Consider the following 18261-nt stretch of genomic DNA (forward strand, 5'->3'; position numbering starts at 1 on the left):
AGCTCTGCAAATATTGTTCGTGCGCGAGCCAGCAGCCGGAATAGCTACCGAGGGGTCGAAGCGTTACTTCGCGTTACCTTCGCTGTTAGGTGCGCCTTTTTGGGGGGAGAGGGTGCGTTCTCTGGGCCACCGGGTGGCTGGCGACGAGTCAAGTGCAACCGTGGGGGCGGCTGCAAGGGGTTGACGGGTTCGGTTGACGTTCGGGCAGAACGGGCGACAGACCGACGAGTGGTCGCACACGTTCGTTTCCCGATGAGAAAACATCGAACTTATCTGTTTCCGATGATCCTCGCCCCTTTCCCCCCTGAAACCCGAGAAAATATTACTCTTCGAAGTTCGTGCCGAGTGGCGGGACAAATGGACGTGATGATTTGGTGGCCAGCGAGGACCTCGACGATGAATTTCCTCGATCCACGAGCTGAAAATTCCGTGGCATTTATCTCCGGAACGATTAGAGGGGTGAAACTTATAGATGTTGGAACTGAATATTTTGTCAACGTAATTCGTCGTTGGGATCGAAGGTCTGTTGTTTCGAGCAATGGTAATTCGGAATGGTCTGCTGTTTTGGAGGATGTTTAATTTTCACGAATATGTGGGAAGCTTTCATGACTCGTTATAACAGGGGTATAATCTTTTTCCCGACAAAAGTCGCTGACAACTCGAGCGAGTGGACGCTGACCAAGTTAATCCTAATAAATTAAATATTTCTAACAAGAATATAAAGTTGACGATCGAAAGTTTTAGTCGAACCGGTTAACTAATCGTGTAGACATCGAGGAACAGAGGTTTCATGATCGAGAGAGAATATTTATCGCTAATCAATGAACGGTAAATAGATGTTCATTCTATGTAAGCAACGTTCATATCGTGAAGTCATAAACTATATCAAGTAACGCAAAGTCCGATGTTGTGATAAGCTGGATGAAGATAGATACAGAATGTCATTTAAACGAACATCGGTCACTTGGATTTTTAATTTGGAGATAGTTGCTCACGCCTCGTAAGCATTGGAAATGAATAAGAAAAGAACCAATCTTCATTCGTGTTCCACAATAACGAACTTCACGGTCACAGGATTGTGATTACAGGGAAATGTTATCGATCAAAAGCTACGTCTTTCTGCCACCGAGACAATCAAGTTGCTGGGCGCACGCACCCTTAAACACACATGCTTGTTACACGATCGAGCGCACAACCAGCGGTCTCCCATGTTTTCATAATAAACACAACCTGTCCAACGTCGCACAAAGTAAAGTCGATAGGGGTGAAGATCTCGAGGGTTGCCATCGGGGTCCGTATACTTCCCGATCTCATCGCGCGGACCAGCCTACATCAGCTCTATGTTTACGTTCCCTAAGATGCTGCGCACTTCACTTGCAGAGAGAGATGGCCCTCCTTTTTAGTGGTTCAATCACGCTCATCGTAAATCGTCATCGATTCGCTCCGTATGTGAGTTCTAGGGGCGTTCGTACAACGTTCTGGCGTTTTATTCCGACCAACTGCGGAACTTGGTCGGCTGAGTAACGTTGCAATATTCGGTGCAACATTACTCAACGATTAGGCAAGACAATTTTGAAGTCTGTCCTGGTTTTATACAGTCCCGTTCACTTTTAATCAGTCTTGTTTACTTTTGTTCAGTTTGGCACGGTCTTATTTAGTTTTCTTCAGTTTTTGTTCGTTATCCTTTGCTATGTATTATTAAAATAACGACAAGTACTTTTCATTTCTTTTGCTATTAGTTCAATTTTCTTACCTTCGGCTTCTTACCGTAGTTCAATTTTGTTAATTTTTAAGGTTTTGTTCAGTTTTGTTGAGTCTTATTCATTGTTGTTCGGTATTGTCCGATCTTGTTTAATTTTGTTCCGTTTCTTTCAGTTCTGTTTAATTTTATTCAGTTTTTTATAATCGTGTTTAGTTTTGCTCAGCCTTGATCAGTCCTTCTTTATTTTCTTTTCCGATCGGTTCAGTTTTATTTTTCACCATTGTTCAATTTGCGGTCGGAAGGACGGTCGCGCGACTAAACGGGACAGCTCGATAAACACAAAAGAGATACGAACGTGTTTCCGTCCTCGTATTATGAATTTAGCGGTGGCTCTAATGTAGGGATACCTGGCCGAACGTCTCCCTCAAACTCACCTCGAGGGTGCGGTTATCGTATACCCAGCGAGATACAACCGTGCAACCTATACAGCCACCTTTGTGGCCGCGTTTGCCGTACACGCCTGCGGACTCTATCTCCGTCTGTCCCCCGTTCGTCCCTCTCCTTTTGTATGTAGACGAGACGGGGCTATTAGAGGTTTCCGGCTGACTTGGCGCCCCAAGCATCGGGGGCGCCGCAACATCCCTCTAAGCTGTTTAAACTTCGCGACATGCTCCGAGGACCGCCCCTGACCCCCTTCACCTTTACTCTCCGCGTGTCCCATCTTTCGTCCCGGTTTCGTCTGTGCGGCTCGTTAGACACGCCGACGCATCCCTTCCAGTGGCTAAATAATAGTACACGCGCTGCGCCATTCGTATTTGCGACGAACGACGGGATTTTTGTTGAACGAACTCTGCTAACAGACTGCAAGTATCGAGAAATAGTCGAATTGTGGTAAGAAAAATGAACTGGATTCAGAATTAATTGCTACAGGAGCATTTTATATGAAGCTTTCAAGATTCTTATCAAATGTTTTTAAAGTTCAATTATGACTCCAACAAGTGAATCAATAACGTAGTTTAAGTCTGTGAAATTATTTGAAAGAATATTTAAAAAATTGTTACGACCCAAGCTTGCCTGGGACTTTTTCGGGATCTTGTCTGCGGTTAAATCGCTAATCAGGAGCAATTTTTGATTGGAATGTCAAGATTATAGTGACTCTTTCAAATTTACTACTTTCTCAATATTCTACCACAAAAGGTTTTTGGACCATTTCGAGGTAATCTTCAGGTGTAGATCATATAATAAAGAGGAAGAGGAAATAATCTTGTATATTGTTATATTATATCAACGCCAAGATGATATTATAAGATGATGTTATTTACGTGCTCACTACAGGCGTATTTTGTTATTAAAAAACAAAATTCTGAAGCTCTTTTTGCAAAACTCTTTCCATTACCAAACAAACTCGATACACCACGTGTACTTAAAAGGCAACCAAAGTGAATTTATTCGATGCAGGAGTTCGATCCATCAGCGAAAGATGGCTTCCCAGAGACGGATGCAGGAGCTCACCGCCCCAAACCCCACCGCCCCGGGAATGTAAATAGGTTTATAACCTCCTTGTTCGTTAGACTAGGCGGCGTTATATTTAATGTCACGCCGGTGAGCGGCATAAGCAACCGATACGGCATTAAACATGCAAATTCACCGGTATAACGTTCCGCGGGAACCAAGGCATCGCATCCATATAGCTGGCGAGTGGTGCATAGTGTTCATAGTGAGGCGGCATGATTAAATTTCCAGGGATATCGACATGCCAGAAGCACGTCAACCCCCTTCCACCTGGCCCGCCATATCTCGCCAACTCATCCCCTTGCATCCTCCTTTTTCGCTTCTCCACCTATCCGCGTAACCATCCGCTCGAACCGGCAGCCCCAGGCACGGGGGTTGAAATTAACTGCAGCCAGCGTTGCATCGACGCCATTCATCCTCCTCGTATCGCGCTAGAGCCTGGATAACAAGGAGGAAAGGAACACGAGCCCTCACGGTGGAAATCTTTTTATCTTAGACTAGCTTTAACACTAAAACTATCGACAGTCACGCGTATCGATTGTACTACTATGTCTTTTCACTTTGATGGAAAAGCTTTTCCAAACAATTACTATTATAATATAGAAATAATATATATTATTACGTATATTATATATTAGGTTGTCCCACAAGTTTCTTTCGTTTTATTAATAAGTAATACATACACAATATTTTATGTCTAATGTTACATTATTGAATCGTGTACGATTCATTTTGCTCCATTACTGTTACGACATCAATATCTGAGAAATTAGATTGTCTATTTATATAAACACTACCGCACAAAATAATTGAATACAAATTACGAAAGAAACTTTTGGAACAACCTAATATTTTATAATATACATTATAAATGATATATAAGTAATATATTACTATTCCATATAATCTCAGTTGTACTTATTCACATTTTTCCTTGTAGAAGAGCAATTCCGATTGATCTATACAATTCGTAACGTATCATTGAACGTCTCCCAAGTACAGACTTAGATACCGAGCATCGTTATCGTTGCGATGATACTTTCATTTTCTTCAAGATTAATTTTCTGTTGTTTGTTAGTCGAGTACCGAATAGTGATATTGTACAGATACGCGTTACTTAATTGCATTTTAGCTTAAAGTATTAGGCGTCATGATTTGATGATTTCCGTTATCTCGATCGTTTGGGACATTTTTCTCGTCGAGTCGAGAGGTGAATCCTATCTATTTTATCTCCACAGGTTGAACGGCGATCCGATTTCTCGGAGCAATTTAAGATTTCCGTTGGTATAATTCGTATCGATAAGGGGACCGTTATTAATGGCCTATATCGGACAATCTCAATAGTCGGATAAGACAAAGTCGCCTGAGTCACAATTGTCAATTAAGGTGCGCGCACACTAAAGCGGGACGACGTCGAGGGTCCTTCGCGCGGACGGCGCAGATCGGATTTGTCACGATTCCTAATGTTGATCGACGCCGTAATAATTTAATAGCCATACATCCGCCGTGATCGTCCGGGAGAGGATTATTGCTGCGGATCCCTGCGGTACACCGAAAGCACTAAGGAGCTAACAGACTTAGCTCGGGTATCGTGTTTCTTCCTTGCTCCATTCGATCCGCCCTCCATTCTTACGTTGCGCACACGAGTATTTGACTCAACGGTTTGAGCAAAATTATTTTACTGGTTATATCGTAATAAATTGCAAGATATAATCAATAACTGACACATAAGAAAGCCACATATTTTAAATATAAGAAATGGCGACCTGTTTCATCTAATTCTTAAGGAGGAATTGCTTTTTTCAGACTCCAAAAAGTTGTTCCTTTATAATTTCTTACTCATATTATAACGAACATTTTAATTTGAAGTGATTTTCTCAAAAATATAAATGTTACAGTACGTTGTCAGTGACACCGTGAAGCAGACATTGGCCAATGATTTACATAATTTCTCGTAAAAATAAACTAAAAAAAAAAGATGCAACCCAAATTTCATTCTATATACATATCGTTATCGTCTAACGAAAAAGGAAACCAAAAGGATCTAGAAATGGCAGCTGGTCAAATGGAAAAGTTCAAATTTTCAGGAAAAGTATTCCGAATTTTTAACAATAAAAAACAAATATCGTTTTTTAAGGGTTTCTCTTAGGCGCACGTGTTTGGTAACGTGATTATAGTTTGGATTGTATTTTTGGTTGGATGGTTAGCACTTTAGCTATCGACCTATTTAGAATCAGTATAAAATTCAAAAGATAATTTCCTATATTAGCATGTACTAATCTAGACTGACATTGATTTCGACATACTGTTACTAAGTGTATTTAAACCCTTATCTGTTTCCTCATATTGAGCGTTGTGAGTAGACCATCAACAGCACAGTTATTATAATAGGTTCCTGTAGGTAGATACTGAAATTGAAAAGCCTACAAATAGGGTACCGGTAAATTCGTAACCGAAAAACCGAATACCAAAAATGGTTCCTTTTCTTTCATTCTTTTCTTCCCCTATTGCATCTTTTGAAATTTACTAAACATATTTTCGTCAATTGGAATTAATAAACTGAATTTAGAAACTGAATGAAACATACAGAAAACCAATCAAATCCGAAAAGCACGTACCAGTTAAAAACTCTAAAGAAACATACAAAATTCTCATTTAGACTTCCATGCCGTATCGAACGTATGTAAAGAACATTCAGTAACCGACTACCTAAAATGGTTTTCAGAGCATCAATATTCTAGAGTCGGCGACATTTTTCATCCGTAGGATATGGCAGTCGCCGATTTTTTCGTGTTTACCAGGCATTTCGACGTTGGGCCGGAATATCAGTACCGTGCAAAACATTTCCAGTCGCAGCCCAGACCGCCGCAAATTCCCAGGGCTGTGCTCTTGTCATTGGCGCCCCTGGACCCACCCACATACCTGCTGTCTACCCCCTCTAGCCCTAACGCCGCTCGAACAATGTAGACGTGCCGTGTAAAACGCGACGGACGTTTATACGCATCGCTGTGAATGTATCGACAACGCATCCCCCGTGTTGGAGCCTCGTGCTCGTCGCTGGCCACTCGATTCTGTACCAGCGACGCGGCTATGGGTACTCGTGTACGCGTGAAATAGTAAATACAACCGCGTTGTTGGATCCACCGTACCCGTGGGACTGGTAACAGTCGTTGACTGAACGCTGCTGGACGAATGCGTTCGGTTGTCCGAGTTGCACAGCGACAAGAAATCTAAAAAGTATTTCGGGGATGGATCTCCTCCTGGCAACGTTTCCCAAATTTTCCTTCTCACGGAGCATTCCGTTTTTTCATCTTGGGATATATTTTCGAAACATTTGTATTCTCGCGCGACCATTTGAGGTTCAAAATGAAAAATTCGTAATCGAATTAGGCTTGAAAACAAATCTAAAGTTAATATATACATACGCAAATGATAAGGTTGGTTGAAAATGTATTCTGAATTTATGTGTATATAAGAAAAGTTATGTGTAGGTCGGGTTGTAAATTCCAGAGGACATTGTTACTTTTTCATAAGCGTTATTACAGTGTATATATGTATAGTCTGCGCAGAGCTTGTTAGAAGATTGTGTTTCCCGCTATAGTTGATTCTTATGCTGGTATAATATTACAAATTATAATAATACAAAAGTGATACATGTTAGAATTCTCCAAAACTTATATATTTTGTTTCATCATATTTGATAATTATATACAATTTTATATGGAACATTCATAAAACACTATTTACATCAGTTTGGAAACACCTATATTTATATGTATCTAATACTAAAGTGCGGATTTTGAGCATACTGTTCCGTCCACGACTCCTTATGATTAGAATCTACGAGGTTGTAAGGCCCGTTACCCTAATTTTAGAGACGCTGGGGCTTCGGAACGCCACGCGCCTAATTAAACTTGCGCGGCTGATTCGATTGCGAAATATTGTCAATCCTGAACGATAGACTGACGATGTTATGTGTCCCGACTGCTGAACCAATTCGAACGTTAATACTAGTCCCGAATGCTGGACCGTCTTCGAGAGTTATACAAATCGAAATATTAATATTATTCTATTATATTATAGAATATTCTGCGTATGTTTTCTATGTACATGGATTTCAAATTGCCTCTGACTATAAAATACACATTCCTTAAAGATAATTACAATGATATATTATATAAACAATCCTTGTTAAGTTACTTAAGGATTAATTCGCGAATATATGTATAAATAACCAAGAGATATTTCCTTTCTACAAAGATAATAATAACATTCATAAGACAGATGGTTTAAAGGTCTAGGCGGTGGTTTCGTCAAATTATCGAAAATTGTGTAGCAAGATCGATAATGATATTTTGTGACAAATCTGTCGAAGGGTTCGCCTGAAATCCCATTCTTCGATCGAAAGGAAAAACAGGGGAGGTTCCCGAATGGGAGTACCTGGATTGCTGTTTCTGTTTCATGTGACAGGAGCAGAGCTCGCTGGGAAAGATTCGCTTGACATCACCGGGTAACGCTTACGCGAAGCTTTGCAGACGCGCAAGAAAATCCATGCCGCCCTCGATATGAAATATGAGATATGGTACTTTCCTTCGATTTTCTCTTTCTCTCGTATCTCGCGAGGATTTCAGTTAGAGGGTAGGGACGCCCCCAGAGGGCCGGAACGTGGTCGATGAAGACGAGAGGAAATCAATGCCTCAGCCGGAGTCCAGTTCACCTTCGTCGCTCTTTCCCAGACTCCTCGTCACAGTTTTCCGTCTTTCCCTCGTGGAAACTCAAAATTTCGTACAAAACATATCGTGAACTATTCAAACAAATTTTGCTTCGCGTGACTTGAATCGAAGAATATTTAAAGTATATTTGAGTGTCTCAAGATTATTAAACGTTGCTAAAGACTCTACGAGGGTGTTAACGTTTTTGTTTACGCTATAGAGAATTTTCGAAAAATTGTGTTTCATGCAACAATATCAGTAGAGAATGAATAGGATAGAGATAACAGATTTTTAAAATTTTATTATGAAATTAATATGTTATTAATAATGTTATTATGAAATGACATTTCGCAATAGAAACATTTTTAAATACATATGTGCGTGCTTCGTGTGCAATTAATCGATGCTATTCACTATTCTAAAACAGTTGTTCAGAATAATAGTTTGATATTTAGTTACATGCTGTTTTAAAGTCATACAAAATACTTTTGAGTAATATTTCAATTCGGCACATGAGGTTTAAAAAAAGGTAGAGAGGCGCATTAAAAAACTCTAAGGATGTAACGGTGGTTGAACACTTGCCATAAGAACATAAACTTATGACGTAAAAATACAGAATCTCTCGCGCACTCTGCATTTGCAGTGGAGCATCTCGCTTGCATCGTTTTATTCGAGAAAAAAGTATCTTCCATCCTTGAGTCTTATAGAGTCACCATACGTTTAATAAGAAATCATCTGTAAGAAACAAAATTATGAAAACATAATACAAGAGACTCACAAATCGATAAATATCATTTATTAATACGCATATACAACAAATTAGTCAACAAGAGAAGTTCGGCAACCCGTAAATTTCGAATTTTTTGAAATTGTGTACATTTGATATGGGCCCTAAAAGAAGCTTCGATAAGTTTAACGAACAGATCATCATTTACAATAGTTTATAATGAGTGATGGGCAGTTGTAATGAGACTTTCAACGAAAAAGAAAATTCTAATTTGTTTAGATAAGGGTAATGGAGAATTTTTTTATTAGAACTAACAGAGTTTAACGTTTTAATATATTCTCTTTAAAAAACCATACAAAACCGCTAACTTTTTAATCGAAGCATTTTGTTACACTTACTCTAGTTTTAAAGATATATTGATAATTAGGGAAACATATATGGGGTGTTTTCGCCATGAAGAAACGAATAAGGGCCGTTAATAAAAATAGCTCAAAACTTCTCTCACGGGTCTTAACAAATGAGTACAATTTAAAAAAAAAAATCAGAATTTTTCCCAAAAAATCGTACTTTCCTCGTAAAATGCGAAACATTTTCCACGGTACCCGATACTCTTCGTTCGCTACCGTATGTCTAACGCGACTCAATCCTACCCAAATATGGACGTTCTCCGTTTTCCCCTGACAGTCTTCAAGTATCGATGCGCCAGGGTAGAAAACGAAAGAAACATTTCTCTTCCATCGACGTCGAGACAGTTTCGTCTCAAACGACCCCGGGTCTCGTCCCGACGGCGACGGCGGAAGCGATCAAACTACCGTCTTGGTTTCCCGCTCTCGAGAGTTCCACGAGGCGAACGGAGGGTTGAAGGATCACCGGGGGATGATGCTTCCGACGAGGGGGCGGGAAGCGAGGATGGGACTCGAAGAAGGGAGGGAATTAGTGAAGGAGAGGAGCGCCTCGCAAGATTTCCGAGAGTTTAATATAGTTTTAGGGGCGTCGGCCGACGGGCGCAAGGGTGTAATGGCGTCTTAAACCTCAGTGGCTCTCAGCCACGACTTTTCCGCTTCCTTCCGTTCTTCGTTCGTCCTTCGAGCGGCCCTTTGAAAAATTGAGAGCACGGAATCTGTACTGCAGCCCGGTTAAATCTTTGACCAGATCGCTGCACTCGGTTCGGAGCCACGTAGTTGCACGAACGACGCCGAGCGCCGCGGCGCGTTACGTGTATCCTCGCGTGGACTTCTTGTCCCGACGTGCCACGTTCGTGTTCCGTCGGTGTGCGGCCAGGAGACGAGAGGGAAACGTGGAATGCGTTCGTGTGCATTCGCGCCCGTAGACAGGAGCACCCGGGAGCCACGGTGGCTGGGTTTCTCCTGGAGATAAAGACGGAAAGGGCAACCTCGGTGCGAGAGCTCCGACGGTTCTTGATTTTTATGACCGCGTAAATTCTGGAAGACGTCCCTCCTCTGCCTCGGTCTCCTTCTTTTTCCGCTTTCTTCCCAACCCCCCAGCTCTCGCGGAGAACTCTCGTGATACGGAATTACTTCCGTTCGATGTCCTCCGCGGAGAACGGAAATTCGCCCGAATATTTCAAAAGGTGAAACTTTCGTGGAGGAATTTTTACTGTCTTAGCTGTTGTCGAAGGTAGAAGTTGGGAGCAATTTTATCGAAGGATATTTTTCTGGTACCTCTTTTAAACGGCTTCGTTGTGATCGAGACGATACGGATAAATCGAGACGTGCTGGATTATTAAGACTACGAGAGAAAAGTTGAAAGTGTTGTTTACATACACACTAGATATTTTAGTTAGCAAGAAATGCAATTTACTAATGCAAATATAATTATTACATTTTATTACATTTCCACTCGCATGTTATTTTATTGGTGTAATTTTATAAAACTAAATTCTTTGTCATGTCAACGTTTCACCATTAATAATACTTCCTTTCTTGTATTCGTAAACATGTTAACAAATCGTGTAATTTTTAAATCCTTGCATTTTATTGATACCAGATTTCAATGTTACCTATGCTTCTTACATGGTGTCCATAATGTGATAATTAATTATTTATAATTATAATTTTTAATGAAGGTACGAATAATTGAAAGGATGTCGGGATTAGGGTAGTGTATCATATTTGAACCTTTCACGGCCTGATCCGTACTAATCGATACTTTCAATAAGGTACTCCAATGTTTTTTTCTAGTTGAACAATCATAACATGTGCCTCTTGTAGCCAGCGAAGGCTATATTAATCTATATATATAGAAGGCAGAATATTAAATCTCATTGTTTTCTAATTCACTATTCCTAATAAATAAAACGGAAATCAGTTCACAATGCCGAGATGTAAAGTTGGTCTGACTAGAAACGGCATATTCTCGTTGAGTAAATCATTGAATTCTATAGAACAATCTAGAGGATGTAGGAGATTATACTGTTACCAATCTCTATATATCTTTTCTCGTCCTTTCGTTACGTTAATATTTCACCATGATTTACAGCTTAATTCTAGATTGCGGGTTATTCTGTCTATTGTCGTACCACAATAATACACGGATTGCTCGAGAAACCACAACAAAGTACACTTTTTATTCCCAACAGATCAGATTAATTTTAACCTTTCAGCAAACTACAATTACATTTTAACTTTTATAATTAAAAAATGAAGCAGAATTTTAACAGAGTATAAACACGAGTCTAAGCTATATTTATAATATTATCCGTTCAAAAAGTACTTTAAAGATTCGAGAAAGTTACAGTTCAAGAAAGTTGCGTGTAAATTGCCTTCTTAATTGTTAGATTTTATATTTTTCTCTCTATTAATATTTTCCTAGTTTTCTTAAATATTAATCAACAAAATAATTTCCACCATTTTTTAACACTTTTGCTAGCGTAAAAGCAGTTGTTCGATTCCCTTTTTAAGAAAGTCCTTCGATTTTTTATTGAAAAACATTTCCAAGTCAAAGACATATTGATTACTTTTCGGTCCTCCTAATAATTTCGAAAATGAGTATTCTTATGTGATTTTCAACGCTGAATTGATGGAAAATTGAATATGTAGGAAAAATGATCAAATCGCAAAATCCGTGCCCCTGTTTGTTTGAAATGTTTCAAAGAGTCTGTACAAAAAACTTGATTCGGATAACGATTTTCGATTTTCGAAAGAGTTATTTTAATTTTAAGTCGAGTAATTTTAATGGGGCGAGCATAAACGTTCAGTGTGATTTTTCGAACAGATTCGGATCGAATAGGAAACCTCGGTCGGGGAAGTTTTTGATTTTACGGCCGCGTAAATTTCAAACGACCCCACCTACGGCTACCTTCGTTCTCCGGTCTCATTTCTCTCCGGTTTTCCAGCTTCTCGCTTAACGCCGTGAAAATTCTATTCATTCTGCCGTTTCATCCGTGCACGGAGAACTCCGTGGAATTTCATCGAGCGCCAGCCCCGACGAATTCCGCCGGAACGCCCTTGACGACTCACCCTTAACCCTGAATCCTCCCTTGAATCTCGATTTGAAATGTTCTGAAATCGTTGCGGTTGTTCCCCGTGTGAAATTCAAATTGCTCGATGACATCCCGACTCGGCGAATCGCTTTCCAACGAAACTGAAATTCCTCTTCCTTCTTCGAACCCCATGACTACTTTTTCTTCGTTAGAATCCTAATTTAGAGTTGGAAATAAATAATTCAGTGAAATGTTGTTCTTTATTGATCGAACACTCGGTAATCTTAAGTTTGGAATTTCTCATTCACAATTAAAACCGGATAAAAAAATTACGGCAATATCGTAGAAGAAAAAGAAAGTGCGCACTTGTGTCGGTGTGAAGTGAATACAATTTAACATATCGAACATTTTATTGGACCCTGAAATGTACGACAATCATCGAAACCTCATTCTAACGCGTCTCCAATTGAGCCTAATCGTCGAAAACGTCGTTAGCGCGCGGCGTCGGTGAAATGCGGAGGGGAAAAAAAAAATCAAAACGGCGCGCAGTTTATCCGAAAAGAAATCAAGATAACGATCGGGTATAATCGGAAAGGTGATCGACGGGCCGCTCGTATCGGCGGGGCGAGATTGAAGGCTTGGCTAACGAGTTGTTTATGGATCCACCCACCGCCTCACGGTGATCTCGGCCATGTGTGGGTGCGTTTCTCGTCGATGTCTGCGTGAAACTCTCGGACAAACGTAGCCAGCGACTGCTGCGAGCGGATAGGGGAGTCCATTAACGGGCCTCCGCTGCCCTCCAGGCAGCATAGTTCGCATTGCTGGAGCCATCCTCTCTCTCCTTTCGCCTTGATCGCGCTTCCCGTCTCCCTCGTTTCGCGGAAATTCTTCCTCTCCCGCCTATACCTTTTTGTCTCCCTTTTTTCCCCGTGCAACTATCCGATTGACTGTCCCTCTCCACCCTTGGAAATCATTTCTCACCCCTCTCCGCGTCGCGGCCTCTCACCGTCGCGAGCCTTTTCTCTTTCTTTCCCAGTCGACCGCCGGGTTATCCCGTCGGTAGTCATGGTAACGCGGGGGTTGGAGCCGCCCCCGGCCGCCAATCAGAACTCGCGGCCACAGCAAGAGAGAACGAACGGCTACCAGGCCTGCTCCATCCACCCCTGTGCTCTCGCCATCCCACCAGAGCGCTACCGTACGACTCCACCACACCCCCGCAACCCTGTCTCACCATCCGCGATCTCTTCTCTCTGCCTCGCCGCCGGGGAGGCTGAGATTCTCGCTTGGGAGGAAATCTTGACCGGGCGTGCCCCGCATTTGTGATACCACCCCCTGTGGAACACCTCCACCTTCCGCGGGAGCGTATCCGTCGGGCTACGTCAGAACCCGTGCACGAGGATGCTATCGTCAGGGCTGAGAGCTAAGCACCGCGATGCTTTCCGAATTAACGCTCCAGACCGCCAGAATGTCGAGCCTGAGGCGAGCGAATTGTCTAGCTGTCGACGGAGAGATTTCGATCCATTCGGAGGACCACCGTTATCGTCTAGCTAGAGAATAGAGGCAGATTGGTTATGGGTACTGCCGTGCCGATTCGTTCTCTTTAAACATTGTTCTTCCGAGGATGCGAATCCTAGGCGTTATCGGACTTCTCTATTTCATCTATACTTATAAGAATATTTGGCAGTGAGTTCAATTGACTGTGTTTACACTTATTCATTTTTTAATACTATGATTTATTTAATACAATAATGGTATCGCAGTGATTATCGAGTGAGGTAGTGCAATATTTGAGCAGTTCGTTGCACAAATCGATTAACTCGATAAAACAAAAAGTTGAGAAATACGATGAAATAATGTACATTGTTTTTTGAAATTTCCTTTATAATATAAATTCAAATAAGCATTGAAAAAAGTTCTTTCCTTTTCGGGACAGTTATTATAAATATAAAAAGTTATGACTATACCAAGTGCTTTGGGACTTAAATTTAAGACGTTTCAAAAAGTCGATTTGTGCAATAAACGGCTCGTTTAATGTAATAATATTGAATATAGAATCTATATATTAGTAAGTAAATAAATAAACTACATAATTGATTTGGTGAGGCAAGGAATACTATGAGAACTTTATGAATGTGCGTCGTGAGCGGGAGTAACTTGCTGATATCTTTTCTATTTTCTTCTGTGGAAGTCCTTCAAGTAATAGTAGGGGAGTGTTAGAGCAAAGAATCTATGCAAAATGCTTTGCCTATTAATGCAAAGTGCAAATCAATAAAATATTAGCGTTACGATAAGTTGAAATAATATTTTCTGAAATTTTTGATATTGAAAATAATACTATGTTATCGAAAATGTATTCTTCGTATTTATAACATGTGTAGACTGTATGTTCATTTAAACTTACTTTATATTTGTTACTTATACATGCATGCCTTTAACAAGTTGCACTAGAAATTAATTTACATACGCATTATATGATACTAACAACAATCGAATCTAAATTGTACGCATCGATAATAAGTGCATATATATTCGCCACTGTATGTATAGTGAATTACAAGCCGTCAATATTGACGAAACTTTACATGGATATCCATTAGTTCAATTAAAGAACTTGGTAGCTTGGTATAATATGAACCAGGAGCCTGGTCTGACATTTTAAGTAGAATAGGTCTACATATGACTAGACCATCTAAGTATTCCATTTAAATGTTAACCCTTTGGCCTTACTAGGACGAGTGAGACTCTTGGTAAGAAATTTGGACCATAAACAATAAACAGGGGGTTAATATGTAATACGTTTAAATATCGAACCAATTTGCGGAGTTCGATGATAACTCACTTCGTTACATTAAAAATATAGGAATCCATTAGAGAATACACGAAATAATTTCGCGCAATAGATCTAATAGGTGTAGAAATTAATTTTCGGCTTTTTCGACTGAATTCAATACTCGTTAATAATGAAACGAATTCAAACTCAAACGCTAATGAGTTTTGCCTCTTAGGAAATTCAAAATTATGCTACAAAATTTACTTTTTATTACGAATCATGTTTTTTTGCTTCAATCATTTTCTTTTTGAATTGAATTGCAAAAAGAAAGGAGAGCCTTAAATGTTGTTTTTCGACAAGTTCGACAATTCGTTCTAAAGTAATTCACATACAAATGGATCATGTGATTTATTTTAATGGAATATGAAGTCTGACAATGTTTTTATGATTTTTGTTTCAGGCGAGAAGCCGCACAAGTGCCAGGTATGCGGCAAAGCGTTTTCACAAAGCAGTAACCTGATCACGCACTCCAGGAAGCACACCGGGTTCAAGCCCTTCGCCTGCGAGCTTTGCGGTCGTGCTTTTCAGCGAAAGGTTGACCTGAGAAGGCATCGAGAGACCCAGCACGCCGATCTGAACGCTTCCCAACGACCCGCGATCGGTGCCATTCCTGGACAAAATTCTCTGCCCAATGGCAACCCTTCTATGATGCAGTGAAGGACGCTCGAACGATATTCGAATAAACAGTGAACCTCACCCTCCGAGGGGGCAAGTTGAGAGCGTATGTATCGGAACGCGCGAAACGTTCCTTTTGGTGCAATCGACGAACTCGTTGGACGTCGATAGATCTCGCATCCCTTCGTCGTCGAACGTGAACGCGAACATTCCGTTGGGAAGCGTGTACATCGACTTTGTACATTGAACGGACTCTATATTTATTATTTAAGCGTCGAACTACGGAAGGTTCGACAGACGAACGCAAGGAGTAGCTGGCTCATTTTTTACCCATGATCAGATTTTTACTTGTGAGGAAGGAAACAGGAAGTATTAAGAAATGTTTAGATAAAATTTGTTTACCGACAAGCAGTTTAGGGTCTTCTAATCATGCTTTGCTATCGAAGAAAACATTTTTGACCCGTTTAGATTTCCAACAAAATGGAAAGTGGTCGAACACGTGCAAATCATTCCCTCAATTTTAAAATGTTGCAGCACAATTTTCTTTTTTGAATTACATTTATTATTCATTCTCTAACTTCAAGAAAAATATTCTCTTCCTCTTCTTCGTCGGTGATAATTTTATTTGTGATTCATTTTCTAATTTCTTTTAAAACACTTTTTATTTCGATTCATCATTCGATATAATTAAAAAAGCAATCGTGACCAATGTCTTATAAAATTGAATACATTTATAGTTGCGTGCAAAAGTGTTTGGACAGATAGATTTTCCACATTGTATTCCGAAAGCGATATCACAACTTGGTACATATACATATAGTTCCGAAATAGTAAATAGAGTTTATTTTTTTACACTGTTTTCTTTTAATTACTATACTTTTCTACTTAATATTAGTTAACCTCTTGATGGACATTGGCACATACATGTACGTTTATTTTCTGAATTCTTGTGTATATTATCGCGTGAAAATAGTTATTAGAAACGTAGAAAAATATTTACAATTTAATTTCCAGTGTTATAATACAACAACATCGTCACGAGATTGATAGATGTTCTAGATAAATATTAACTGGAAATTTTGTTTATTTCTAATAAAGTAATTCGTCACTCAAGAGGTTGAAATTACTTTAGATATCACTTTCGGGATATAAAGTGGAAAATCTATCTGCTCGAAAGCTTTTGCACGTCACTGTATATCACCTTCGGTTGACTTCTGACACAATATAAGTCCTGGTTTACAATTTTCACGTGAAATATGGGTAAAAATTGACCTAACTCCGCTGGCGGACGATTAATTTGGCTGCATAGAATGTAACCAAAGATTCCGTAATGTTTTCCCTGCGTGGAAAACGAACGTAAGACGCGCGTAAATGATACGCATTATTGTTACCAAAGCTGTACATTCCATGCGCGATTCGAGCAAGAAAGTATGGGACAGAATAGAATTTTCGACGATCCTTTTTCTTGGGCGAAGCACGATATTACTCATCGACATTGTTTCCGCGATTTTTCGGTGAAATCGTTGTAGAGACTTTTTAGCGGATCTTCGAATGATTCAGAAAGTCGACGATCGAAGAAGTTTCTTTGTTTCGAGCGTCGCTACTCTCCGTGTTGAATCGTTTGTTAAATACCGATAATCAATCACTGTACTTCTCTTATTAAGTAAACGTTTACACGTGGGTTTTCGCGACGATTGAACGAGTTCTAAATTAAATCACGCTACCGAATTGCACTTTATTCGAGTCTTCTTGAATTTGACAAACTGTTACGTTACATCGAACGTGGCGAAAGTGAATCTAATCTCACGTCTCCGGTTTGATTTTCAAGAGAGCGACAAATTTCAGTTAATACTCGTTCGATCGTCGTTGATCGACTCCGTGTAAGAAAGTACGATCAAAGCGTACTGTATTTTGCATATCTCCCGCACCTATCGTTCAAGAAAGGGCATCTCCTACCCCAAAGTTGCAACTGTGACCAAAAAATACTTGTAAATAAAATAGCACCGTATCTCGCCTAGCCTAAGCGTATAAATATATACATAATATAAATACGAGTATAAATACAAAACGAGTCGAGGCTATAAATATTATAAATAGAGACGAAACACGCGTTAGAGGGCCGATTTATTCCAACCAGAGTGGCGCAACGTCCCTGCTCCCACCGGAAGTCTCGCCAAAGAACAAGTAATTGTATTCTTCCTCTCTTCTCGCTACCAAAGTTTTTATTGTTGTACCATTACTATCATTATGTAATTATTGTAATTAGAAGACTCGCTATTAATATTATTGTCATTATTACTATTAGTTATTATTATTATTAATAAATGCTGTTACAATTTGTAATTCATTCTCAGTGACACGATCAATCCCTTTCATTCGAGAAAATACGATCATCGACGCACTGGATCGAGCTGCAAGTCAATACGCAAGAATTTCGACGAAGTTTATATCATCGTTATCTGAATAAAAACAGAATTTATTTCAATCCTCTATCCACGACTCGATTCATTACCTCACTTGCGGAAATTATATTTTTAGAGTGATTGTCGACGACGAACCAATTATGGAGTCCCGCAACGTAGAGCAACGGATGACGATGGATCCCTTCAACAGAGTCCTTCCACGTTGGAACGATTATGTTTGTTCTCGATGACAGGAAAGTTGCTGAGATGAAAATATATCGTTGTTTATATAAAAATAGAAGAGATTTGAGTTATCATT

General features: G+C 39.9%; 1 protein-coding gene across 3 annotated transcripts in view; it reads left to right on the forward strand.

Annotated features, from left to right (window-relative positions):
• LOC128893429 (fez family zinc finger protein 2-like) overlaps positions 1–18020 on the forward strand; it is a 42198-nt gene extending 24178 nt beyond the window's left edge. For all 3 annotated transcript variants that reach the window (XM_054154338.1, XM_054154340.1, XM_054154339.1), the window contains one exon: positions 15326–18020. In XM_054154338.1, the coding sequence (XP_054010313.1) occupies positions 15326–15582 (257 nt within the window). In that variant the 3' untranslated portion in view covers positions 15583–18020. The remainder of the gene's footprint in view (positions 1–15325) is intronic.
• Positions 18021–18261: the final 241 nt, after the last annotated feature.

Source organism: Hylaeus anthracinus, unplaced genomic scaffold (assembly GCF_026225885.1).
Source record: "Hylaeus anthracinus isolate JK02 unplaced genomic scaffold, UHH_iyHylAnth1.0_haploid 3, whole genome shotgun sequence".
NCBI lineage: Eukaryota > Metazoa > Arthropoda > Insecta > Hymenoptera > Colletidae > Hylaeus > Hylaeus anthracinus.